Genomic DNA, 27,743 nt, shown 5'->3' with positions numbered 1-27,743 from the left:
AAACATTTTGAATGTATGATATCTTTAATTTTGTTTCAGACACGTAAATTATACCTCTCCATTTCATGATATGTATATGATGTTTAGAGAAATATTTTTTGTTTTCATAATATATGATCAAATTTCTATGCAATTTTTAGATCAATTTCATATTTTCTATTATGCTAAACAATTGTTTTATTTTTTTTTAAATAGTTATTTTTTAATATGTGTGTTTAGTTAAAACATCCTATATTTTGAAAAGGAGAAAGTATATACTATTGAGTTATTTTATCAAATTTGGTTATGTATTCCCACTCACACTGGCCAATCTTGTACTTTTATTTCTCAAATTATATATGCTAATATATTTATATCAAAATAAAATAAAAGAGTACTATCAAACGTAATTTAAATATTTGATTTCACTATTTGCATGTTTTTCTTGCACCGGTCATTGTATTTTTAGAAGAAGAATATTATAGCATGCCACTGTCACCTACTTTAGTACTTTGTAATAAACCAATATATCATAATTATAAAAACTCGACTTAATTAATTAATTTATGTGCAATAAGCAGCAGGCATAATTTCTATATAAATGCCCCCCCCCCCTAGAAGCAAGTGTTACTTCACATCACACACTCTTTAATATTTTCAGAGTCCTTACCACCAATATATAGTTTTTTTTTTTTTTTTTTTTTTTTTTTTTTTTTTTCTGTTTTCTTTTTATCACCCATTTTTCTTCCAATGGAATCGTCTATGGGTCAAAAGAAAACATTGTACGCTTGTGTTTTTCTAATGATGGTGTTTTTTCTAGGGTTCAATTGCGTCCATGGACGAACCCTAAAAGGAATGAAAACTGATGATAAGATTAATGATGGTCCTGATGATAGCAAGATGATGATGATGATGGCGGTGCTCAATGATCTCAAGGTTGATGAGAAGGCAATGCAGTTCTCGCCGCCGCCACCACCACCACCACCATCGTCACAATCCGGAGGTAAAAGGACAGAAGATTTCAGGCCTACAAAGCCCGGCAATAGCCCTGGCATTGGCCATAGTTTACCCCACACTTAATCATCTTCATGCAATTTCACATATGTATAAATAATAAACGTGTTGCTAATTAAAAATGTTGTTCGTTTCAGAATTTCTTTAATCTGCTTCGTGGAATAAATTTAGTTATGTTTTTTCAAATCGATCGTGGTTGAATAGAAACGATTACATATATAAGCAAATCATTTGTAACCAGCCTAGAACATTATACACACACACACATATATATATATATATATATATATAATGCAAAAGCTTTAACATATATATCAAATAATTAGTAATTGTGCGCTCGCATGCAAAAAGACCATACGATACGATTACAAAGGTGTGGTAAATAAATATCTTATGCCTTTTTATACATACAGTTCAATGCCTTGTGTAATTCTTGGGTTAATTTTGAATGGTGATAAAGTAACGGCACTGCTGCTGCGGCGATTAGAGTGTATCTATTAGTAATTTGTTCACTTAGGACTTACTAACTGACCACATATCTCTTGGTACGTTGGTGTTATTATTAAATAAGAATCATGATTAAATAGTAACCGTGAGGTTGATGGTTGAGATTGTTATATAAATGTATTGACTTTTAGCTTGTTATCATTATGAAATGGCTTTCTCTTTTTATATATAATTGTTCGTACTATACAAAACACCTTTATATTTTTTTTCTTTTAATTAATTATAGCTAACAGTTTCTTAACTATAGTTTTTTTTAATACAGGAATAAACTGAAATGGAAAAGATCTGTGGTCGAAGAGGCTATGCATGGTAGGCCGGCCCCTTCAAAGGACTTCCCTGCGTGTGGGAACCAACCAAATAAAAAAAACATCAACCTTTTCACTTTTCAAACATGTCATTATATAAGCTGCATATACTTTTTATTTGCATAGCCCGAATATTCAAAATTGTGGGATATCCTGACGCTAAGTGTATAGCACGAATTACAGCTAAACACAAGTTTTTCTTTCCTTCAACTTTATGTATATTTCATATAATTGATAATGGAAATCATCATTCGATTGTTCTTCACTTCTTTTTATGTCCATATGTCATGCTTACGGAGATCGGAAATACATATGCATCTAGATGCATAGTGATTATATATGTATTTTTTTTCGTGGTATTTGTGGTGAGTTGCAGATGATAATATACATTCTATCACTGTACTGTGATGACTAAAGGCCTATAATACAAAAGCGATAATAGTTAGCATAAACGAAAGTTATGTTAACAGAAGAATGAATAACCTAGCTTGGGGATATAGCGTCTACAGATGTTTATTAATGGAAAAATATCAAAAACCGAAGTTGTATCAAAGTAAAATCAACAATCCATGACTGTAATCAACCAAAGCTATCCAAAAAAAAAAAAAAAAAATACTATTGATTAAAAACATCATTTTATTATTAAGTATACTTTGCTTAAGAAAAACTAAGTAGGATTTGATTTTTAGTTTTCACTGAGAATTGCACTAAGCACTTTTGATTTGATATGCTAAGATTCTATTTATTTATCTAAAATTTGGTCTAAGACCTATTTGCTAATTAAAAATAGTTTGTTAAAAAATAATAATACTGACAGACAACAAAGAAAGAGTGAGTGGTAGGGGAGGAGTTAGTGGTTAAGTTGATGGCGATGGTGCCTTTGACTTGATTCACTCACTCACGAACTCACTTTTTTTCTCACTCGTTTTTGATTAATTATATGTTTGAAACTTGAAAGTAATCATTTTGGGCTTTAATACATTTTTGAATATTATGCTCTTACAAGCATGGCGGCGTTGTCGGACACATTATACTAGTTAATAATGGTTTTAAATGGACGGACAAAATAAAGGAGAACAAGTGTCTAATATAAAACTTTCACATGCCGACATTTAAGCGTATTTTATCATACGACAAAAAGTACGTATTTTTATCACTAAAGGTATCTTAAGCGAATTTTCTCACATATTGGTTCAATATGTTAAGTGTTCTGATTTTCGTAATAACATTTCGATTTTTTTTTTTACGTGTAATATAAATGATTTAATTACTTCCAAAGATCGATTTAATTACAATCTTTAAAAAAATAACTGACTTATTGCTGTCAAATAAGTTCGATTTTATTATTCTTTCTATAGAAAAATTATTTCGGAATAATAATAAAAAATTATATCGGAAATAAATAGAGTATGTTTTCATATGCATTACCAATACTTAGTAGAATACAAAATACAGAACAAAAAAAAAGGACTTCGAAAAAATCAGTTTCAAACGCCACAAACACCATAATTACATTTACGCATACTTAAAAATGTCATATACAAAAAAAAAACTAAAGAAGGTAGAAAACATACATTGTATTTATTCAAATATTAGAGTGCTTTCTCATACTCCAATATATTGGAGAAAGAAACATGCATAATTATGGTCATAAAAATAATAAAACTGTTCTAGAAGCCAAATTGATATAAATACGTACGATAGTTGATATATAGTTGATACATAATGATTACAATTTTTTTGGTACGAAGAATTTTTTTCTAAAAATCTGACCTGATGTTAACCAACCCTTTTTGGTAGTGGAGAAGATCTTATATTTATGAGTGGGGTTCAATTTTTATAATATACTTTAGAAGTCAAGAATATGATCATACAACTAGCTAGGGCATCTCAGGAATCGCAATTTTGAAGCATATAACAAACTAGTTTTAGAACGCGTATTAATTTGTTTAACACCATGTTTGTAACTAATAATTTTTAAATTAAAGAAAATGTCTTCTTTTAAAAAAAAAAAAAATCATGCACATAGCACTAAATATGAGAAAGTATATTGCAATTCCCAACAACCATCTTTATACACAATTTTCATATTCTGAAAGATTGTAAAAGTTGAAAATACAAACTAAAAACGGGATTTCTTATAAGATTTGTATGATTTTCTTTAATAAATTATGTAAAGTATATATAAAGCTTTTGTATATATTATCTATGGAGGTAGCCAGATGGGAGAGGTGTCCTTCTAACATCAGTGTCTTTCTGTGGTCAGGGAAGGGCGGCTTTTGTAGAACTTAATTAGCCTTTGGAAATTTATACTATTTCATTCTCATACTAATTATAAATAGCCATTTTGAATAAATAATAAAACGATAGTTAAATTCTGATTGGATCAGAGATAAAATATATTTTCGTTCATATTTGTGATTTCCATTTAATTGATAGCTTCTGAAAAATATACATATGTAGTATGCTGGTTGTGCTTTTTTTTCTTTTTCTTTTTTCCTTCTTGTCACCAAGCATGGTTCTATTACTGTGAAATTAACAAAAATAAATTTTAGTACAATACGAGTATAAGTTGGTATATTCAACAATGGAGCTAGCACTATGTGAGATTCAGGACCTCTGCCGAAAACCCCACGCCTAGATTTTGTCGTATAAATATGTATTTGTTTTGCTTACTATTATAATTGCCAAAAGTTGACCATAAAATTTAAAATTCAGTTATAGTTTTATGATGATTGAGTATTGACACTGACGTTCTGATATTATATTTACCTTAAAAGATACAAATGGACACATTTAAATTCTCCTTTTTTCAGCTTGGCTATATATATGCCGTCCATATATCGATTGTCTGTTATAGCATATGTTTAATACTATTACGCCTCTTTTTTTTTTTTTTTTTTTTTTTTTTTTTTTTTATAAATTCATATTCTGCATTTTTATAGTTATGAAAACTGATACATGAACGGTCCAAATGAAATCACTGTTCTCCTTGTTCCACTCACTTACACTTATAAAAACGATATATCTTTACAAACTTAAACTATAAGCCAAATTTCTCAACCTTTTCCTCTCTCATAAGCACTTGAAACAACGAACCCCCTTATACAGTTTTTTTTTAGCATGAAACTCTCAGTTTATATCGTTCTTAGTATTCTCTTTGTTTCGACGATATATTATAATATACAGTTTACCGACGCAAGACAGCTGCGGAAAACAGACGATCATGATCACCATTTCACAGTCGGGCACACTGACGATTTCGCACCTACTTCTCCGGGTAACAGCCCGGGTATTGGTCATAAGATGAAGGAGGATAAAGAAAATGTTGAAAGATTTAAAGATGACTTTAAACCTACGGCACCAGGACATAGTCCCGGCGTTGGACATTCTGTCAAGAACAATGAGCCTAATGTTTAGAAAAGGTTTTAGCGTACTTCTTATTGTTTTTACTAAATTAATATGAAATTTAAATTATTGTGCAAGTGCAGTTTTAATATATAGTGTGTGTAGTTTAGTTTTCAATAGCATCTCACTTGTAAGTGGATCGATTTAAGCATTGTTCCAGATCATTAATAAAATTAAGTACGATTTTGTGTTTAATTTACTTCATTCGAGACATTTTTTTGTTGTTAAAGAACTTTAATTTCCTGCATGCGATTGCATGTTAATATATACATAGCTGATACTTCGTAGTGAGCTTCTTAATACTTGCCATCATGTGCAAAAGGTTGAATATCAAAAAAGCACACGAAGAAGACCGGTTTTGACGAATTTTTAAATATCTAGTAATAAAATAAATAAAAAGATAGCTTAATTAATTACTACTACGTACACTTTCTAAATAAAAAGTTTGGTGGTGAATATACTAAAAGAAAAGAAAGGCTTCAAGATTTTCCAAAATTAGGGAGAAGGAAAATGACTTAACTGAGTTGTTTATACAAAAAATGAAAAAAATACTTACTTACCGTTAATTTTTCTTTTTCTTTATCTTGTAGTGGAAGTTGAAATGATGCTGCAAATAATACAACATAAATAGTGAATAGTGAAAAGTGTTTATGATAAAATCATTAACTATATAAACAAACGATTCTTCTTTCTTACAGTAAAATAGTTTGAATATCATCACTCTTAATTAGTTCATCATAGATTCATAATTATTTTTTTGATGAATACTCTCGACGTCTATAGCCAACCAAAAAATTTTGTTTTTGTGAATCTATTTTTTCTTTCACTTTTTGAAACAAAATCTTGGAAAACAAAAAATTGCACATACGATATGCTTTTCGTATTTCAGTAATCAAAACAAAAAAATTGCACCAGCCGGGAATCGAACCCAGGTCTGTACCGTGGCAGGGTACTATTCTACCACTAGACCACTGGTGCTTCATTATTCCTAGATATATCTAATTCTATAATGTTTGTAGTTCTATATATTGAAACAGTTTAATATTTTATAGAAAGACTATATTTTTTTGTTACACATAAAATAACTAGACTGATATTTTTGATAAAATATATTTATAAGTAAATAATATTGATTTTTTTGTTGTTGTTTAAACATATGTAGATCATGTTTAAATGAATACAATCATGCTTAAATGAAATATAAATATTAATTACTAACAATCTACTACTTTATTTCGTACCTAAATTAAACGAGAATTATGAGCACATTATGTCAAACTCATGAAGTATAATTACAAATTATAAATAATTTTACAACTAGTTCATATGCATATGACGACATAGTCACATAGGTCTGGCCACAAAGTACCGGAACAGGAAGATCCATAAACGATTCCCATGCATGTGCAGTCGACAAATACACTAATTTAATGCAAATTGTCAAACTTGCATCACGAGATCGCCTGAGAAAATGAAAAATAATTATGTAAGAAACTTTTTTTAAAGAATACATTATAGTATAATTAAAAGGACGTAGCTGCTTCATGAATCATGACAGTCTAAACGTGCACCCAATTTTCTTACACATTTTAACGAATGACCACATTCACCTCAATTTGGTCTGAACACTACAAAAAAACAGACATATTGTATCACTTAAATAATATCACAAAACTAAGTGATGTTATTTTAAATTACTTTTTAATAATTGATACAAAAATTATAATTTTACATCAGTTACAATAATCAATATTATTATTGAATCATTTCATTATAATTAATGCAAATATAAATCATTTACATCACTTAATGATTGATGTATTTATTAATTTATATTAACATCGCTTAGAAAAATGATCCAAAATTTACATCATTTTAAAAATGATGCTAGTAAAATTATATGTCAAATTATTATATTAACTGAACTAAAAGAAATAAAAAAAGAATAATATGTTACTCTTTAATCTACTAAAACTAAAATTCAAATTAACAACACACAAAAGAAAAACAATTAAAAAAAAACAGAATAGCCGATTAGAGTTGTTATCCCACATCGGTTGTATCAAAAAAAAGTTTTCAATATTGCTCCTATATAATCTCTCACTTAGTCGTACATTCTAATGGGATAACAACTATTTGTGTGGATCCCATAAATACAGTATAAATAATATAGCTAAATTATAAAATGAATATATAAACAAATATGATTTTTATATACATAATTAAATATTATATTAAAGGAAAAAAATATTTTCATATAATTTAGTATAATATTGATTTCAACATCAATTTTCTGAAATGATATAAATATTTAACATTAATTATCATAAATAATGCAAATATTTTATATCAATTTAGTAAAAATGATGTAAGACTTGCAACAATTTTTAGAAGTGATGTAAATGAACATCAATTCTAATAACTGAAGCAAATATTTATTTCAATTGATGCAAATTATTTGCATCAACAAAATATAAATCATTCATTAAAGTGATGCAAATTATTTTTGTTATTCGGTGCAAATATTTACCGAAATCAGCATGTAAATTTTCTTTAATGATATTCTATTGATTCTGAAGAATATTTTGCAAATTTTTAAGTACACATTTTTTTTAAGTGCAATATCTCTGATAAACTATAACATACCTGGTGTTGTAACAGTGCCATGCTTACCCTTTATAAAAAACGGTATTTGCCCACACCCACATTTTATACATTTGAATTTAGGCCACATAATTAAAAATATTTTGTTGATTTAGAAGATTTAAGTTGTTTTACATATGTATTTTGCTTGAAATATTCATGTGACTATACATATTTAGACCCATAATTTTGTATCGTTGCTCATTTATTCTCTTATGGTTATATCTAAATTAGAAATAATTATTTAACTAAATTATATAGGCCACATTTTATGTTTTGTTCCAAGCCCCAAAGAACCTAGGCACGACACTGTTGTAACATATATACCTGGTAGTTACAACTTTTTATGTTTGTTAAATGTTAGTTAAGCCTTTTTTTCTATATCAATATCAATACTTTTGGGTCACTTATCTAGTTTTTCTACATATACAGTATAATTTTATTTTTGAAGTTACAGCTCAAAGTATGATTAATTTGTAATTTTTGTTGTTATATATTGGGTATATATGCATGTATATTTCATTCAGAGACTAATGTTCTATATAGCAACGCCATTTCCCTGTTCGATATTTTATGAACTCCATTCACGGAATTTTCCCAGAAGCTTGGAACTTATATAACCAAAATCTTATTATTTTCCATGTGTATAAATATTAAATTATTTTGAGCTTAAATATTAAAAATAAATAAGTTGTTGGCTTTGTTTGTTGGAGTTTCACATGCACCAGCTACTCATTTTTCTTCTCCATAAATAGCCATCAGCCATTGATACATGTACACTCTTATTCACATATTAATATACTCTCCTAAGCTTTTTTTCTTTTATTAAATTCGTTTACTCTTGAAAATTTAACACTCTCTCATCACTGCTATGGCTAAATACACATTGACTAGCTTGGTACTAGTACTAATAGTAGTGCTGGTTTTCATTCAAGATTCTCACATCGTTGAAGGTCGACCTTTGAATTCATCGGGAATCTCTAAAAATATCTCGAAGAAACTTGGTGGCCGCCATGGCTCAAATCTGTCGAGCAAGTTAATGACAGAAGATCATTCCTTGGATGCGTTTCGGCCTACCAAACCTGGGAACAGTCCAGGAATTGGTCACTAACAATATACATATGTTGTGACAAACTAAGATGGCATGGATATGTTCTTATAAGACATTTATTTATGACAAAGTAAGATGTTTTTTTGTTTGTGGTTACGTCGACGTGTATCAGCTAGGGTTTCTATGTATTCTTCGCTGTGTGTTTTCTCGTAATTGTAATCAATAAGTCTTGAACTTCAATTGAATCGCGTTGTTTCTCATAATTTATCTAGGATCGATTTAAGGGTTCATGTTTCTTTTCATTGCGAGAACGATAATTAAGCAGTACGTAATTCATTTTATTTAACATTTAATTCGTTATACAAGATTTCAAATAAAGTATATTAATCTTTATCAAAATTCATCAAACCGACAATATATAATGCTAATTAAGGAAAACCCATTAATTATATTAGTAATCAATTTTTTTTTTTTTTTTTTTTGTGGAATCACATAATGGTTCTACACTTCTACTATTCTGTAATTCTACGGAGCAATAATATAAGACTTGTAATTGATAAAGTACACAAGGAACTTAACTATTCTATAACTGAAATATAAGAAATTGATCACACACTCACATATCCATCGACACATTCATATTCATATATTAATAAGTACATCTCCGATGCTAAACGACTTATTTTTCTGGACATGAAATATCATAATCGTTTCACCAACCACGAACTTTTTATTTGGTAAAAAAAGAATTATAAATCAAACATGTATATCACGTTTGTAAAAGATGTCAAAGGAAAAGCTAAACGGCAACTATACGTGGATCCATTAGGGTTTGTCTAAACACGATCAAATTCTATATTAACTTCATAACTTGCAGCACCTGCAGTGATGGTATTCTACATTTCTACTTGGTGCTAAGTCACCCATATAAGATGAAATTGGAGGATACGAAATATGAGAGAAAGTGGGAAATCATATTGAGCGGAAGAAGAAAATATCTACCTTTTTCATTTAAAATATAAAATAAAATAATGATTTTGTAGAATTTTATTACTTGTTCACTATGAATAATGAAAAATACTGTATCCACGACGTTCGAAACTCAATACATATGTATATATCATTAAAACTTACATATATATGGTCGATTTGTATTAGTATTGTTAACTATTGTAGCTTTTGTGTGTGTCAATTTTCGAATTATTAACAAATGTTATAAATAGCAAAATAATCTAGATTTAACAAAGACTGGGAATAATAATTAATTTGTCTAAACCATGGTGGTGGGTCTGACCAAAGATTTGTGCTGGTCTCTAGATCTTTAAATTGACGGCTATGGCTGATTTGAAAGCTAAGAGCTAACTAACCTATTTTCCATATTTGGTTTAATCGTTAATTAATGATTAGTGGTCACAAGTATATTGGCCTTAGGGCATATGGAATAGTAGTGGCAAGGGACACTCTGTTTTTGTGTTATTATAATGAAAGCTTTTCCATGGTACTACGACTAACCTACTAACTACAGACTATAAAGTACTAGTATTACAAGAACAACTCCAACAGATCCTTAAACCTTTAAAATTTAAGAGTTTTTTAGTTCCAACAGACTCTTAAACCTTTAATTTTTAAGGGTTTGAATAGTGAACCTTCAAATTTGAGGATGCACTATTCAGCTCCTTAAAATTTTATATATATATATTTTATTTTAGTCTTTATAACTTTTCTATCTTACAAATATGTCTAAATAAGTTTAATTGTTTGAAATCTATCTATATAAATTCAATTGTTTGATTTATTTCTATATAAATTCAATTGTTTGATTTATATCTATATACATTCGATTATTTGAAATATATCTATATAAATTTATTTTTGAATATATCTATGGAAATAATTATATTGAATAACTTTATATTTTACATGTAGTTTTATTTTATATTTTTGATATATATATATATATATATTATATGTTGTTTTATCATATAAGCTATTGTATTTTATTAATATTGTTTGATATATTTTTTCATTGTGTATTTTATATTTATCTCTAAAAGTTTTGTGATTATAATAAATTATTAGTAAGATTGTGGACTATAATGTAAATAGAAAAAATTTTAGAAATAAATTTTATATATTAAAAGAATGTCAAAGTGATCTAATATAATAAGCACCCAATGGTCTTGGAGTACTTAAAGCCTGCTCTCGCTGTCAATTAATACTTAGGTAGCTTTTAATACATATATAGGTCTCATAGGTACGGTTCATTAAAATGTGAAGTGTGATTATATTAAAAACGTACGATTACGACATTATTTATTAACCTTCTTTTCCAAATCGTGTCATGGTTGGGGCATTACGTGAACGCGATTAACGCACCTACATTTATTCGATCGATTTCAACAAGCCTAAACGTATACATACTAGAAAAATTGGTCATGTATTCTAGCTATGCCACAAATAAAGTATATGCAACAGCAACACTTTTCAGCCATATCGATTGAAACAATATGTTGCTCGCCTGAAACAAAGAGAAGCCAAGCCATGCTCTCCATTGTAAGTCAATGATTCTTCCACGAGTATAATTCATACATATGAATATATTATATATGATCATATCCTATCGTATCAAAAATCATATATGGTAAACTACTCGTAGTAAATTAATTGTACTTTTTTCAAGTACTAATTTAGAGGTAAGGAAGCAAAAGGGGGAATATAGACAACTAGGCGCAAATGTGAAGTGGTGGCTGTGAACCTTTTAAATCATCTGAGAAGTTGGGAGCTAGCTTCCTTCCCAATTCACAACACCCATTTATTAATAAAAAAACATTTCTATTAGTTTTTAATTGAACACTATACTTTAGTCTAAACTTTTCTGGAAGCGATATATATATATATATATATAAATGTGTAAACCCCATAATTATATAAGATCTACTAGCTATGTTTCACAACTTCACATGTTACTTTGGGTGCCTATATATATAGACACCACCAAACCGAAGATTCCTTAAACCCTATAAGATTCAAGACTCCTCATGTGACATCTCTTGACTACTATTTATAGATTCTTATAAAAGCTTGAAGATACTTGCATTTCTCCCTTAAACCCCAATAAACATAAAGAATCAGTGCGAGACTCTTCTCATTACTATTTTTACTTGATTCTTGACAATTTTTATTAACTCAAATCATTATCAATGGCAAAAGCCGTGTTCTCGAATTTTGGCTTATCTCTTCTTTTTATTGCAATAATCGTGTGCCATATACCAACCGAGGCAAGACACTTGAGGACCCATAGAAATTCAATCAAAAATAGCACTCTCAGTGTATACGAAGGAGCCGGTGGCTTGATGAGAACAGGAAGCGGCTCGGTGAAGAGTGCCGCCAGCAAAGAAAAAAAAAATACGGCGTTGATGAGTTCCGGCCAACAACTCCGGGAAACAGCCCTGGCATTGGCCATTAATCCACTAAAGCTTAAATAATTAAAATATTTACACACATACATATGTATATTGGCATGCATGCTCATATATATAGAGTCCCAAGTTTAAATATATTTCTCTTTTCTTTTAAAATACTAACCTTTAATTATTGGTTAAAGCGTATATTGTATGTTTTGAATTAGGTTTGTTAAAATAAGAACGGATGAAATTACCTTTAACCTAAATGGTATATATATTTTATAAAGACTTGCCACTATAGTTCAAGTATTACATAAGTAACCAGTTTATAGTGTTCACTCTAATGTTAGGAAATTATGGTTCGAATCTTTTTACGACGCGATCTTTTACAGACAAAATAAAACTTTGTAAAATTTGAACCAGATTAATTGATTGTAATTAGTAAATGTGTCGACGATCTCTAAACAAGAGTTTTAAAATTATGTGAATAATTATCATGACTCATGAGGTTGGTGAGCACTTTGGACTCTTGAGTTTGAGTGAGTGATATCTGTACGACCCCACACGGTCGATCTTATTAATAATAATATGCAACTTTTATACGACAAAATATATGTTCGGAATTTCCTTTTCTAATCTTCTAGCTTAATTAAATATGCAAAAGAAACTGCAATGTTGAGAGCATGCGATTACTATTGTATATGCTTTCTCCATGGTTGATGCTTCTACGTTGATTCTCTCTCTCTCTTTCTCTCCTACAAAAAAAAACTAGAATAATTATAATTGTAATTCTTAATTTTGTTGCAAAATTGAAGTCGGTTCATGTTTCGTTATAGAGGTCGGCGGTGAGTTATATATATATATATATATATATATATATATACATATATCAATTTGGCGGAAGTCCAAATTAATCTCAGAAACGTTTAGGAGACATAGATTAGTCGTCAAGCTCATGACGTAGATATAGTTGAAATTCGTAAATGAATTCAAACGATTCAATCTCTCGTACGTTTTTGTAACCTTGAAAAAAGCAAAACCCTTCTTTTTGTCCGTCTAATTTGAGACATTGTAACAGATTCTCTAATTTTGTAATCCAGATATAGAATGGTACTCCTAGTCTCCTACTAGTATAAACTTATTCACTAGATAGCCTAGAGGTGAAAAACATGCTAACCGATCCTGTCGTTTAATTGCGAATTCTCTATCACAGCGCGGGTTTGCCCACCAAAACCGACTTTAACACAACCAAAAACTTTGTTTGGGCGGTGAAGGCCCGTTGATATTTTATCAATCTAAATTTTAGATAGGCCCATTAAAGGTTTTATCGAATTCAGAAACCCATTTATACATCCTCCACTCTTTTTGGCTTTTGTTTTGTTTTTTGTTTTTACGTACAAACATCATCATTCAAGAGCATCCTTTTTTTTTTCATTATCATTCAAGAGCTTCTTCCCTTATCACTAAGTTCAAATTCATAGCCCTTTTACAACTCCACAGTTTTCCTTTTTTTTGGTTTTGTTTTGGGTACGTAAAAACACAACTCCATAGTTTACTCTTTTTTTCCCGTAACCTTTTTTTTTTATATACTCTATCTGCTGATCCGGTCAACCTCGGTAGAAATGCACCGAAGTGCTTTAGAGTGGACTTCTCCCAGAAGGATTACCACAGTGTTTGTCCCGAGTTTCAAATACTTTCCGACTAATGTCAGAAGGTAACCAGATCACATGTATTCCTGACTACCAGGTAAATTAATTGGACCATGACCCAACTGACAGACTTCCCACACAACTATGATTTTTGTTTTTAAAATGGATCGAACCTGATTTTTTCCCGGTAACCTTAAATTCATATTACCAAAAAAGGTATTTTGAAAAGATTAGAGGTTTCATAACTTCGTATGTGTTTTCATTCATTTAATTAACTCTCGTATACAAACAATAAGTATTATACCCCTTAAATTAAAAAACCTTTTAATATCTAATACTTACAAGAACGAAAATTGTAAATAATTAGGGGCTTGATTCTGAATGACGATACATGTATAAGTGTGGTGTTGGGGTCTAGAATATTAGTCGCTGTCTAATACAATGGTTTAATGGTTCGGTTGGTGCATGTAAGTTTAATTATGAGAATCTTTGCTTAATTAAAAAACTAATACTGTTTGTGATTAATACAATAATTATATACTATGTGTCTTGATCAAATGAAATTTAAAAACGTAGTCATGGTCCACTTTAAGTATCAGCCGTCGGATCATCTAAGATTGTGACCTTTTCAAATGGGGTCCAGAGAAGAACCGTAGCAATGTGGGCAACACGTCGAGAGTGGGAATCTCTTAAACGCCGTTTAGACGTCGAGATTCTCCGTTAGTTCGTGATTCAACCGTTCGCAACTGTACCGGACCGTACCGGTTTTGTCGTACGCACACACAAAAGTCCAACCAACCAAACACACTCGTCTTGCGACCCAAAACATGTTTAATTCCAGTTTTGCCCCCAAAAGTCTAATACGAATTTTTCATGCCCACGGTTCCAAACAAAAGTATTGTTGGCTTTTTCTTTTCGTTTTCAAAAAATTACCACGGAATCTCTCTCACTCTCGTAAAGCTTTTATATTATACTATAATTCGTTTATGTCGATATACACAAGTTAGTATCTTTACTAAAATTGTAAGCTTTTTAAATGTGGAAATCTGATTCATGTTTACTGTAGAACTAGATTGTTGTTTTAGTTAATTGCGAGTTGGTTTTTAGTTAAAAACCTAAGATAAGCCCAAATTTAACAGCTACAAGTTTGTTTACAGCTTTTATTACCACACGAAAATATAAATAAATGGCAAATGTCTGTTTTTTTTATTAAAAGAAACAACTAATAAATCCTATTAATTTTTTTCTTACAAAAAGAGAAATAATACTCCAATAATTGTTTTAAAAAGTAGGAAATAGGACATCACATATATGTCACACAAATGGTTATAAAGTTGATGAGAATTTATTTTCTCTTTTTTTTTTGTAAGAAAAACTTTGAATTGTTTTACAATTATGATTAAAAATATAGGTGTATATTCAATCAAAAAATTTAGGGGTATATTCTAAGTGATTTGAGTTTTCATAAGATTTTGAATGATTTTGATGATTTTAGGGAAGTTGATACGATTTATTGTAAAATTATTTCAAATCCCACCTAAAACCATGAGACTTTTATTTTATGTATTTTTAACTAAACAAATTCTCTAAAATAATGAGATTTAGATTTCTGTATTTTTTAACTAAACAAATCCTCTAAAATTTCTAATGCTCTTTCAGCATTTTCAGCCAGCCTATGACCAAATTTACAAATTCTTTTGAATAACAATAGATTTTTAAGTAGATTTTCTAAATCATCATTTCAATAACAGTGAATTTTAATAGACTTTTTAAAATATATGATTAAATAACATAAGATTTATAAATTTTACACGATCACTAAAAATGTCAAGTTTAATACAACCCCTAAATAAATTTAGGAAAAAATTATGTGGCTTAAAATGTTTATCTAAATAGAAAATATAGATATTTCGATTTCAAATGCTAAATAATTTGTATACAAATACCAAATATGCATATTTAAGCCATGTATAGAGCTATTTCAAAAAAAAAAGAGAGAGAAAAAAAAAAAGTAAAAAGAAGACCTCAAATAATAAATATTACGAAAAGACCCAACCCTAGGGAGTAACAGTTAGGTCATAACAGAGGGGGTAAAGAAGTAATTAAGAAAGGATGAATGTGTCATCTTGTTCCTCCTCCTTTAGTTTTTTTTTTCCAGTCTAATTGGTCCTCCTCCCTCCTCAGCCTCCCCTTCTTCTTCAGGTGGCGTCTGGTCTCTCTCTATCTCTCTCGTCCCCAACAAAATCGCTTCTTTTTCTTCTTCTTCTTCAACCCACACAAAAAAAAAAGAGAAAAAAAATCCGAAGTAGAAGAAGAGAAGTGGTTCCAGATGATTCGATGTTCTTTTCAGACATGGAGCGAAAAACCCTAGCGACTACGCCTCCTTCCTTCTTCTTCCACCTTCGGTAATTCCTTTTTTCTCTTTCTCACTGTATATTTTTTTTTTTTCTCTCCCGATGATATGGTACTTCGATTTTCACGCAAGTTTTGATTTTTTTTTTGTTGTTGTCTTTTTTACACATATCAAGTTCGAATCTTTACTACTACTACTCTGCTTCTTCCTCTATCACTTACGGTTTGGTTCACTTGGTTTTTTTTGTTCATAACAGTTATATATAACCAAAAAAAAAAAAAAATCAAGTCTTTGCTCTTTCCGTCTTTCGCTATCAATAAGAATAGTTCATTCCTCTTTGTCCTTTTTTCTGTTTATAGAACTATTTCTTTGCTTCTGATTTCTTCAAATGCCATTACTTTTTTGGGTACTATTCTATTTTTGTTTGTTTTTTCTCTTTACATTTTTTGTTGGTTGAAGTCCCAAATTACTTACATATAAAATCTCATTGTTTGTTGAACTTTTTTTTTTTTTTTGTTTATGTGTTTTTAACAGAGGAGCAGCATTTGGTTCATCGAAGGCATCTCATTGTCTTCTCCTTCTCTCATGTCTATTGCTTTCCTCAGTCAATACATTGCATAACTTAGCTGAGTATGACTCTTTTGGTTCCAATGGCTACTTCTACAACACTGGTTCTCCTTCTACTAAGGGCTTCCAGGGTCAAGATTCTCAGAGTGTAGCTATCCCCAAAACCGACCACAATGTTTGTCCCAGTTCTCTGTTGTTCTGTTTCCTTTCAGCTTTAGGATCACAGAATCAGTCTGATCCATTTGTACCCTTTTTTGGGTTGTCGTCCTATCCCAAGGAATCACTGAGTAGCTCTGCTCTGATCAGAAACAATCTATCTGGTGTTGTGTGGCTGTCTCTTAATCCTGTCCACATCATAGAGTTTCAGCCTTTTACTGGATTCTTTCACATAGGAGACACCACTTGTTACAAGCCTTTGTCGAAAGAGCTCTATACTAAGAAGAACACAAGGGAGCTGAGTATTCCCAACACAAGGGAGTTGAGTATTTTGGTTTCCGGAAAACAGTGTGGACGAAATGGTTTCGTGGTGAACCATCAGAGTGAAGGGTTTTCACTAGAGCCAGGGGAATCCATCAAGTTTCTATTTTTCTACCGGACTGAACTCTCTTGGGCATCTGGAGTTGCTGTTTTTGCACTACCTATGAAGGCGACATCACCTGTTTTGATGCTTAATCTCTGCAAGAAACCTGTCTTTTGGGTGCGGACTAAGAAATTCTTAATTGCGGTTCTTATTGCTGTTGCTTTACTCATTCTGATGTTTTGCTTCAATGATCACTTCATCGAGGAGAACAACAACAAGAGAAACCACATGGAGTTGAGAGAAGTTGAGAAACCATCTGCATTCACAATCTCCCCTGAAATGGATTCTCTGCTAAGATCCATAACCAAAGAAAGCCTCCAAGGGTACAATGAGGTTCCCAAGAACAGTAGCGTAAAATCAGCTGCTTCTGTTTCCTCTTCCCACGAAGAAGAAGCATCAGAAGCTGTGAACCTCACTGTAAAGACTGCAAAAGACAAGAAGAGGCGCCGGAACAAGAAGAAGAAGAAAGGAGGAATCAACGGATTAACACCCGAGCGCACAGATGTTTCAAGCAGTCACAGCGGGAACTCAACTCCTAACTCTCCAATGTCACCAGAACCACCAACCACTACTCGAGCCACAACGAAGCCCGTAAAGCCTCCTAAACCAGTCTTGTCGCATTCAGCAACGTTTCCGGTTTCAGGGGTTAAGTCAATGATCATAGAACGTAGCTCTTTGGCTCCAAATGTGAGAGCTCCTGGAGCAAACTCAAGGACCGAAGTGAAAGAAGAGAAGGCGAAAGAGTATAAGTACGATATCTGGGGAGACCACTTGACAGGGCTTCATTTGATGGATAGGTTTAAGGAAGTAAGAGAAGGTAAAAGCTGCTCAGGTTTTGATGGAGATGAGTGTGAGAGTTTCTTTGTTAAGGGTCCTCAGAACTTGTTAGCAAACTCTGATGCCAGGTTTGCAAGTTTCGGCAACCAATAAAGAAATAAATAATAAAAACCAAAAGATTAAAAATATTTTATATAATAATGCGAAGCCCAGTGGGCTTTATGAGCAAAAACGTTTTCATGGGTAGGTCCGTGCAAGAAAAGTATCAAACCGTAAGTGTATCCAGCACAAGTCACATGACCCAGTAAAAATGTGCCACTTAGGATTTGTTCATAATTTTAAAATTAGAAAAAATTAATTTTTTCTGTTAAAAAAAACAAAAATACGTAACTTCCTCATATTATTTATTTTTCTACATATTTTAAAAAAATAAAAAAAATAAAAAAAATCATAAAATCCCTAAATTTTCTCATACACTACACCACAATCTTTTAAACTGTTTAATCTTCTTTTACAAAATAAAAATTCTATTTCATGTTGGACTCAAATTCTCAATCTTTTTCTGGTATTTGCTTTCTCTGCCTTTCCACTAATTTTTTTTTACATCATTTACATCGATTATAAATTGTATGAGAAAAACTGTAATCGATCCAAGCTTATTGACTTCTTTTCCTCTTTATTTCAGATTCATGGTTGGAGATTATTACTCTACATTTTAAGATTCAAGAACAAAACCAGATAAAGCTCACTATGTACAATCCATGTCAGTTTCCATCTACTCTCCTGCTGTCTGTATCTCTAAAATTTGTCTACTGTATAAGAAGAGCTGTAAGTATTTTTTGTTTTTTTTTTATTATAAAACTCATTTCCATGTTATCTTTTATTTATTTTATTATTTTTGTGCAAACCATGTTATCCTTTAGTATGGTACTAATTCAAAGAAACTGATTTATTATTGTCTCAAACACTGCACTAAATTAATGTTTTCTTATCATTCTTAGAGGTCATGTTCATCAGAGTTTTACATTTTTGGTTAAGTCTTAACAGTTTGATTTTACAAACAAAAAATATTTCAATAATATAAAACCAGTGATACATGCATGTTCCCGTCCATAGGACGGGTCATAATACTAGTAAAAAGATAAAACAAGAGACGAACGGCGAGATATGTGTGATGACGTGCTCATGTTTAAAGAAGTGAGAGAAGGTTATGATGGAGATGAGTCTGAGGGTTTCTTTGTTAAGGCCTAAAGGTTCCTCAGAACTTGTTAAAGTCTGATGTTTAGAACCGGATAATTATTTAAAAAACTCAGAAGATTTGTAACTAGAGTGATTGATATTAAAAACCATGATCGTCGTACCTATTGTGGGGTGAGGGGGAAAAGGCTTTTTATTTTTACGTCGTACCAATCGTAAACGTTATGACAACTGTGGAGCAAGGAACTATTCCACCATTATAAATGCTCAGCTCTCCAATTGGTACATTAATCTCTTTGATACCAGCCTATAATTTCTCTGTTTAAATGATTTAGGCTGCTATAAAAGAAATTTTGGAGAACTAAAATCAAAGAAATAAATATAGTAGCAATTGGAGAATTAAAAATCACATATCAAGACTGTATTTGATCTCGGAAGTAGCAATATATGGATTCCTTCAATGTGGTTGCCTGAACATTGAAGAGGAATCCAGAGTTTGCTATTCCAAGATCAAACACAGTTTTGAAATATGTGGCTTGGATTTTCCACACTCATTTCTCCGTTGGAATATGAGCTCACGGTAGTTATTGTAGAGATCCAAAATTCATTTGTTCGCATTTAAACATGTAAACACATGCTTTGTTTTTCTTCCTCCTACTCGCTACCAAACCTTGAATACAATGAATTGGTTAGTGTGGTGTGGAATTCGAATACATACATCTCTTCCCTCTTTTCCAGCCTTAGTGTTTATTTACTTAATTAGTTAGATGACTGAAAACGTCTCTAATGTTGTCACCTAGTTTTGCCTTATTGGAATGGTTAATGAAGTATTAAATTATTTTAGGTTCTTTGTCAACCGGTTAATGAAGAATTAACCAATTTTTGATTTGAGCCTTTATTTTATTTTATTTAATTTAGTTAGTTAGTTAGACCTTCCCCATCGGCATGTTCATAGTGGAGTTCTTAGCATTTTGGTCCAAAAAAATGAATCAGAACAAAAAAAAAAAATCTAAGAGATCTCCTTATATAGTATACTCATTTACGTTCTAAGAGACTATACGTGTCAGCATTGTATTGGTCGAACAAAAAAATAGAAAAGGGGAAAAAAAATTATTTGGATGGCATATCATTTCTTTCCTTCTCTCTCTCTTTCTCTCGCGACTGCGAAAAAACGAAGATTTGTATTTGGAATCGAAGGGTGTGGAAGAAGAGGAGATTGTGGTCGGAAGAGATACTCATCATCGTGAATTGATGACTCGGCCGTGTCCCATCGCGATAGATAAAATAGGAAGAGCTTGAATCAATTGGAATCCCAAGGTAAGGGTTATTTGATGTTTGTTGTTTGAATCAATTAGGGTTCTTTGAATTTGGATCGCAAATCTGTAAGATCTCTCAGACATTTTCTCCTCTCCCGTCTTTTTCAATCGGATTTGAATCGATCGCTTTAAAATTGTACCTTGAATTCACGTGCGTGTAATACATTTCAGGAATCAAACATGGGTTCCCTCTTACTTTGCAAATTTTTTGATATTTTTTTAATTTGATTTCTTAATATCCTAAGGTATGAATTGGTCGTGTGTCTCTGTTAGATTTGATTGCTGCATCAATGTTAGTTCCCAGGATTCAATTGAACGTAAAATCTCTTCTGAAGATGATTGAATATTTGAACTCTCTTACTCTTGGAATTGAGAATTGTAAAACAGGAAACACTTAATAATGGGTTTCAAATTCTTTGAATTGGGTTGCTTGACGTGGTGATTTCTTCAAGGTAGCTTGGTTGATGTTAGAAATAGTACTATAATGGTTTTGTTTCTTGTGCTCTTAAGGTTTTATGGATGTGTTCAAGCTTTGTAATTCATAGTCTGTCTTCTTTGTTTCTTGACTATTTTTGCTTTGAACTCTCGTTCTGTAAACATGTAATGGAGTAAAAATTTCTCTGATAACAGGATACATCTTACCTTGGTCATTGCTGCGACAATCTGCTGTTGGATGATGTAAGTTTATGCTTTTGATATACTATTACATGTTGCTTTCTGGCCTTTTTGGTTTACATTTGCAGCCCTTGTTTCTCTTTTTGTGCTTTTCTTTGTCTTCAGTTTTGCTTAGTGTCAATAGACCTGTTATTGCTTCCTCTCCTTAATCAAACAAAATGCCGAATCCTGCAAGCTAAAGATGTCTAGAACACAACTTCCAGTTTGATTTTACGTTAAAGATGTTTTGAGTGTCTTTATATCGAGTTTGATTTCTATGTTGCTTTGGTCACAGTTTCTTTTTTTATCTTTTGACTATGGTAGGTGGGCAATTGTATATATTGCACAGATGAATCCTCTGATTGTCCCCATCTTAAGTTGAATCCTCTACTCATACAAGAGAACCTTAAACTAGAGTTCCAGTCGTGTTTGTAATTCTTTTACCTTGGTGTGAACAAATCAAAAACCTTTTGTAATTTTGTTGTATTCACTTCTCATTCATTCCCCAAAACAAAGCTGAATCTCCCTTTTGAGATTACTACATCCCACAATGTATTAATGTTTTTTATTATGTTTTGTATGTTTACAAATTAATTAAATGCAATATTTTCCTATCTTTATAAAAACTTAAATGTTTACACATTTATACTACTTCTATTCTATTTAAAACTTTCAAATTTCAAAAAATAATTTATAAAAAAAATAAAAGACCCAGAATTAAAACTTACCATTGGAGGAGAAAGTTTTTACTAAGAGATCATGAGTTCTTATTTACAAAACAATACACAATAAATTCTTAAAAAATTCAAACAGTGTATAAGTACCCCAATATATGAACCCGCGGTTAATCTTGCTCTTAGTTATTAGACCTAAATAAATCGCGTGATGTCTCTCAAAACGAAGAAGCTTCAGGTAGACAAGTTTCGAGGAATCTCCGCTACACCCTGAATCCGTGATATGGCGGCCTCTCCACAACCCCAATGCCATAGCTGGTCGAAGCTTCCTTCAGATCTCCTGCAATTGGTGTTTGAACGCCTTGGTTTTGCCGATTTCCAACGAGCCAAATCAGTCTGTTCCTCTTGGCAATCAGTTTCAAGAAACTCTCAGCCAAATAACCAAATCCCTTGGATGATTCGATTCTCCAAGGGCAACGATTACTGTCTCTTGTTCAACCCTGAAGAAAAACACAACATGTACAAAACTCCAAATCTCGGCGACGATTTCTCAAAGAGCTTTTGTGTGGCTACTTGTAGAAGCTGGCTTCTGATGCAACCTCAGTATGAATACATGCACGACCATCAGTTTAATCTTTATATCCTGCATCTCTTAACCGGCGAGAGAATCAACCTACCGGCTTTTAAAACATATTATGGACTCACCTGTCCCATACTATGGATCGATGAGAAAACCAAAGACCACCTAGTCATTGGAATGGCTGGTGAAGACTATGCCCTTTGTTTCAAGAAAGGAGACAATTCATGGAAACAAATCCCAACCTTGTCAGGCATCGAAGAGTGTTTTAGCATGGTTTTTAAGGATCACAAGCTCTACTGTCTCAACTATGCCAAACTCAAAATCTTCGATTTTTCTGGAGATACTCCGCTCAGAGTTTTCAAAACTAGCGTAAGTGGCTGCTTACACCAACCAAGTATTGGCGTTGTCATGAGACTTCCTGGAGAGATCCCAGGGAAGGACCGGGTGGTGGCTCACTTTAAGAACAATGTGGTAATCAATCTAGCCGGAGATGTCTTAATCGTTGAGTGCCGTCGTCCGTGTTTTTCTAACATATGGGAATTTAAAATCCACTAGATGATAGGGAACAACGAGTGGGAGAGAGTTGTTTCTTTGGGAGACGAGGCCATTCTTTTGGATTTGGGTATCACTGTGCTCGCCAAGGACTCGCAAGTAATCAAGAGGAACTCCATCTACTTCTCCACTGCTTATTCCTTTTTCGAAGATCAATATGAAAAAAACGAAATCTTCATATTCAACCTCGATTCAAACAAGGTTGAGCTACCGCACCGATTTGTTTGCTCCTCCTATCCCCGCTCTAGATCCCGATGGTTCTTGCCAAGTTTCAAACGAGAGTGATTTTCTTCTTCAGTCCTTTGTTTTTTTTTTATATCTACGTACAACATTTGGTAGAATATTTCGTTTAAAGAAATAAAGAATAAAGCCAACAAACCATCCTTGACATATAGAGTAATAATTTTTTAGGGCGGACTTGGACACTCAAGATGATTGAAGGCAAGAATCAAACTCACAGTTACAATAGAGAAACAGATGATCAAGAGAATCATGAGCCTTGGAAAGCTTTCTTTCGAATCACAGAGAAGGATTAAGAACCGATGTTCAGGACGCTTTCCAATGGCCTGAGAACAAGAAAAATGTGTAAAAGTATACTTGCAAAAGAGACCTGTGCCAAGTTCATATGATGATAAAAGATATTACTCACAAGGTACGGTGTGTTATCGATAATTTGGTCTTTGATTGTCTCCTTCTCTTATGTGGTTTGCAATGTACAAGTCCCTACCCCCATGGTTGTAGCCATTATTGGAGTTGGAACGGTAGGTATGATGGTTCTTGTATGGTCCGCGAGTTACCTCACTCTGCCTGTATGTGTCTCCTTCTGTTCTCTGGCTTATCATCATTCCCGAGAAGTGATCCAAGTCCCTCACGCCTAGGTTGTAACCACTGTTCAAGCTGCCATGGTTGGTATGATGGTTCTGGTATGGCCTCTGATGTGTAACCGGCATAGTATGTGGGTTGAATGATGCTTGTCCCTGCAAGGCATTAGAGGCAGGTCTTCTGTTGTAGAAAGCTGGTGGTGGTCTTTGGTTTGTTTGGTTTGGACGAGGAAGATGTGAATGGGGAACATTGATAGGTGCGAATGAACGAGGAGCATATGTAAGAGACGGATGTGGTCGAGGAGCATATGTAAGAGGCGGATTTGGTCGAGGAGCATATGTAAGAGGCGGATGTGGCCGAGGAGCGTATGAATGGGAAGCGTAGGAATTAGGGGGATTCATATTTCTCAACTGTGCTGGATTCTTATGTCCCTGTGAAGGATTTTGGTTTGGAAAAGCAACAAGTGAATGATTAGCCGGAACGTCTGGTCCAAACCTCTGGGTTAGATTCTCATCTTTCTCGTTTTTTCTTGTGTTCACTTGACAAGGCTTCTTCAAATGACCAGGCTTTTGAAGTCTTCCATCTGGTTACAAAACACCGAAAGATCACTAAAAGATATCTCTCATATATATAATAAACATACCTATATAACAAAGAAGACTATAGCATCTCACCTTTTAGTACATAGCCTGACTTTATTTTCCTTTCTCTCATAATCTTTCTTGCTGCGGCACCGCGGCTATGCTTTTCTGAAAGAACTTTGGCTCTGTCTGCTTCATTAGCCCATCGCTGGAAAAAGAAATGGAGCAACCAACTCATAAGCGCAAGACTCGTGTGACTGAGTATGAAAAGTAAAAAATACAACATAATGAAGACAACTCACCTGCCTCAAGGTCATTAACCTATAAAGATTTCGTCCTTTCACTAGTAACGGATACAGAGGAGGCAATTTCTGTGTTCCCTCGCACCAAAGCACTTCAATCTTTGGTAAAGACACAAACCATAGAGTTTAGTTTATGAGACTGGAAGTCAGAATTAACCAGTCAACAAATATAGAATGGATCAAAAGCAAATCACAGAATGAAGATGAGCATTTGAGGTCGGTCATACTTACAGTGAAAGTGTGTTGCTGTTTAGCAGTACCATAGCTTTCTTTAACAACCTGGCCAGCGACAGTTCTTCTCCCCATAATCTTTCCACTCCTTTTCATCTTTTCATACCTACTCAAACCCAAGATCATTGATTTACATATCAATACGAGGCAATCAAATCAAATGTGATAACAAGTAAAAAACATAAGTTAAAGAAGGTAATTACTTCTGATGAACCTTCTGTGTAAACAAAACAGTATCTCCTTTGCAGACATCACCTGCACCAATTTATACGACTGTCAAACTCTGCTGAAATCTGTAACACACACACACATACACACACAATGACACAAAAGAAAAGCATATCCAAAAGAGTATTACCTTTACAGTTGATAGCAAAAGATGATCTTGGATACACAGCTTCCCCACTTCCATCTTTTATCCTGAAAAAAGGAAAATAGGATCATGAGCATATAAAGTAGTTTATCCTTTTGAATTCCCACAAGACACAGAGAGATTATAAGCGGCAATACCTCCAATGCTCAACAATTCTGTCAATACAAACAGGTTTGGTGCCAGACAACCTTAGACCATACTTTCTCAGATATGCTTTACACTCTTTCAGATTTAAGGATTTCAAATCGCTTCCGGCTACAAAATCAACAAAACGAGTGTTCAAATCAAAGATGCAAAAAAAAAAAAAACAAACTCACAGACACGATTTTGATGGATCAATCAATCCGTTTTGCGATTAACAATGTTAGGTCAAATACGAAATTGGTTTTAGACAAACGCAGTAACAGAGGCGAAAGAGTAAAGATTTATAAACCCTAAAGGACAAAAACCTGTGAGGAGGCGAGTGACTTTGTCATCATCATCATCGCCGCGTTTCTCCCCAACAGTCTCGTCAGCGTCATCGTAGTCAACATCTGAGTCCATAGCATCATCGTGGCGCCAATCGCTATCATCTTCATCTCCACTGATTTTTTAGATAAAATTGCAGAATCGATTAAATTAATCCCCAAAAATTAAGATTCAAAATAAATAAGCAAAGAAGGAAGCGTTAGAGAAAATACCTAGAATTCGTATCTTCGTCTTCTTCATCCGTTACGTCAGCGTGCTCATAGTTATTCTCATCAACGAAACCATCGTCTTGGTCCTCGTCCGAGCTACGGAGATCAATGATTACCCTCTTCTCCTCCGACATGAGAGAGAGATCTGTTGATTCGAATCGACGAGAATTCAAAAAATTATATTAAAAAAAAAAAAAAAAAAAAACCAAACGGCTCTGAGAATATCTTCGGAATTTGGAAATTTTCCTTTTTCTCAAAATCCTGAATCTGATAGTGGGGTGGGGGTGTTAATGTTAGATATTTACACAAATCACTTTGTATTTTTAAGTATCTACAAAATTTAACCAGTTTTTTTTTTTTTTTAATCTATTCACCACCAATCACGTCTTTTTGTTTGATTTCATCAAATTCTTGATTTTTTTTTTTTTTCTTTTTATCAAAAGTTTTCATTAAACTTAAATTTTCAAAGAGGAGGTTTCATACAAAGAGAAACATAAAAGGTTAAAAAGCTTAACAAGGTTACAAAAAAGATGCAAGAAGGTGCAAGTCTTTGAGAGGCTAGCAAAACTTGAAAAATCTGTTGGGACCATGGTGGAAGCGTCTTTGAAGACAAGCTTCGCGACTTCCTAGATCAACAAATGATCAGCAATAGCTCTTGTAATATATGCAGTGGAGCGTTTACAAAAGTGGTACATAGGTGGAATGAGAGAGGGTGCTCTAGCAAATGCGAGAATCTTCAAGACAAATAGATCAAAGTTTACAGCAATTTCTGGCTCAATTCTCATAGCATGGGGTGAAGCTACATCTGGGACTCTAAAAAGATATGTGCAATATTATAACAAAGCAGGTGGGTCCTCCCTCTCATGAAGCCAATGGCCATGGAGGTTAAGGAGTCCCACACAAAGCTTGTAGCCAATATTGCATTGAGATATTAAGACATACTTGAGCTTACATCCACTACAAAAAAATGGTCTTATTGAGACGAACGTTTGTGATGAAAATTTCACGTCACAAATTTGTGACACTTTAGATACGTTGTTGCGACTAACTATTTTTGTCACAAATTCGTAGATATTTTGTCACAATTTTGTGACGTTTGAAGTCAGATTAAAATATGTCACAATTAATGTCAAAAGTGTGACGATAATGATGGATAAGATTGTTTTAAGGTTGAACCTAGGGAAAGGAAAGCAAGGTCGTAACAGAGCAGGTGGGTCCTCCCTCATATGGAGCTCATAGCCATGGAGGTTAAGGGTTCCCACACAAAGTTTGTTGTCGGCTTTGCTTAGATGCACTAAGATAGACACTAGGTTGGAACCGAGAGGAAAGTGGTAATGATACAAATGATACAGATTAAAAGGTTCGGTGGGCGTTTGGTATTCATTTTCCAACTGATCTTGACAAAAGGATTTAACTTACCAATCTAGACAGGCAATTACACAGCTATTTGATTGTTTGCGGCCAACCAAGATAGAGGTAGAGTGACCTAAACGAGATGGGTTCGATAAACTTCTATATGGTCGAAATAGCTTCAGGATCATACATGT

The 27,743-nt window shown here is 32.7% G+C and overlaps 4 protein-coding genes, 1 long non-coding RNA gene, 1 other non-coding gene and 1 pseudogene across 9 annotated transcripts; 5 read left to right on the top strand and 2 right to left on the bottom strand.

The window, feature by feature from the left end:
- The first annotated feature begins 611 nt into the window (after nt 1-611).
- On the top strand, nt 612-1,210 carry LOC104763684 (precursor of CEP5-like). Its single transcript, XM_010487028.2, has one exon. It carries the CDS (start codon nt 730-732, stop codon nt 1,057-1,059), a length of 330 nt encoding a protein of 109 aa, XP_010485330.1. The 5' UTR covers nt 612-729; the 3' UTR covers nt 1,060-1,210.
- Nucleotides 1,211-4,734: 3,524 nt separating this feature from the next.
- On the top strand, nt 4,735-5,412 carry LOC104762884 (precursor of CEP6-like). The gene has a single exon (XM_010486282.3). The coding sequence runs from the start codon at nt 4,929-4,931 to the stop codon at nt 5,223-5,225; it is 297 nt and encodes a 98-aa protein (XP_010484584.2). The 5' UTR covers nt 4,735-4,928; the 3' UTR covers nt 5,226-5,412.
- A 708-nt stretch (nt 5,413-6,120) lies between these two features.
- Nucleotides 6,121-6,191, bottom strand: TRNAG-GCC (transfer RNA glycine (anticodon GCC)). The gene has a single exon. It is a non-coding gene; the product is annotated as a tRNA-Gly (tRNA).
- A 9,773-nt stretch (nt 6,192-15,964) lies between these two features.
- On the top strand, nt 15,965-18,423 carry LOC104762883 (uncharacterized). Its single transcript, XM_010486281.3, has 2 exons — nt 15,965-16,365; nt 16,848-18,423. The coding sequence occupies exons 1-2, from the start codon at nt 16,298-16,300 to the stop codon at nt 18,388-18,390; spliced, it is 1,611 nt and encodes a 536-aa protein (XP_010484583.1). The 5' UTR covers nt 15,965-16,297; the 3' UTR covers nt 18,391-18,423.
- A 2,130-nt stretch (nt 18,424-20,553) lies between these two features.
- Nucleotides 20,554-21,919, top strand: LOC104762882 (uncharacterized). The gene is made up of 3 exons (XR_763669.2): nt 20,554-20,751; nt 21,381-21,428; nt 21,729-21,919. It is a non-coding gene; the product is annotated as an uncharacterized LOC104762882 (long non-coding RNA).
- Nucleotides 21,920-22,124: 205 nt separating this feature from the next.
- LOC104762880 (uncharacterized) lies at nt 22,125-26,465 on the bottom strand. Of its 4 annotated transcripts, XR_015588559.1 has the most exons (11): nt 26,200-26,462; nt 25,969-26,102; nt 25,657-25,774; nt 25,505-25,566; nt 25,350-25,401; nt 25,147-25,252; nt 24,916-25,014; nt 24,707-24,821; nt 23,860-24,615; nt 23,669-23,776; nt 22,125-23,529 (listed from the first exon to the last, which is right to left on the bottom strand). XR_015588559.1 is itself a non-coding variant. In XM_010486280.3 (10 exons), the coding sequence occupies exons 1-9, from the start codon at nt 26,328-26,330 to the stop codon at nt 23,873-23,875; spliced, it is 1,560 nt and encodes a 519-aa protein (XP_010484582.1). In that variant the 5' UTR covers nt 26,331-26,465; the 3' UTR covers nt 23,542-23,776; nt 23,860-23,872. The 4 variants fall into 4 exon arrangements, 2 of the variants coding, with proteins under 2 accessions (XP_010484582.1, XP_087354653.1); XR_015588560.1 differs by lacking the exon at nt 22,125-23,529 and having other exon boundaries at nt 23,542-23,776; nt 24,916-25,054; XM_010486280.3 differs by lacking the exon at nt 22,125-23,529 and having other exon boundaries at nt 23,542-23,776; nt 26,200-26,465.
- On the top strand, nt 22,362-23,495 carry LOC104762881 (putative F-box protein At5g66830; annotated as a pseudogene).
- Nucleotides 26,466-27,743: the final 1,278 nt, after the last annotated feature.

Source organism: Camelina sativa, chromosome 18, assembly GCF_030686135.1.
Source record: "Camelina sativa cultivar CO46 ecotype springtype chromosome 18, ASM3068613v1".
NCBI classification, from domain to species: domain Eukaryota; kingdom Viridiplantae; phylum Streptophyta; class Magnoliopsida; order Brassicales; family Brassicaceae; genus Camelina; species Camelina sativa.
This window is presented reverse-complemented; position numbering and strand designations above follow the sequence as displayed.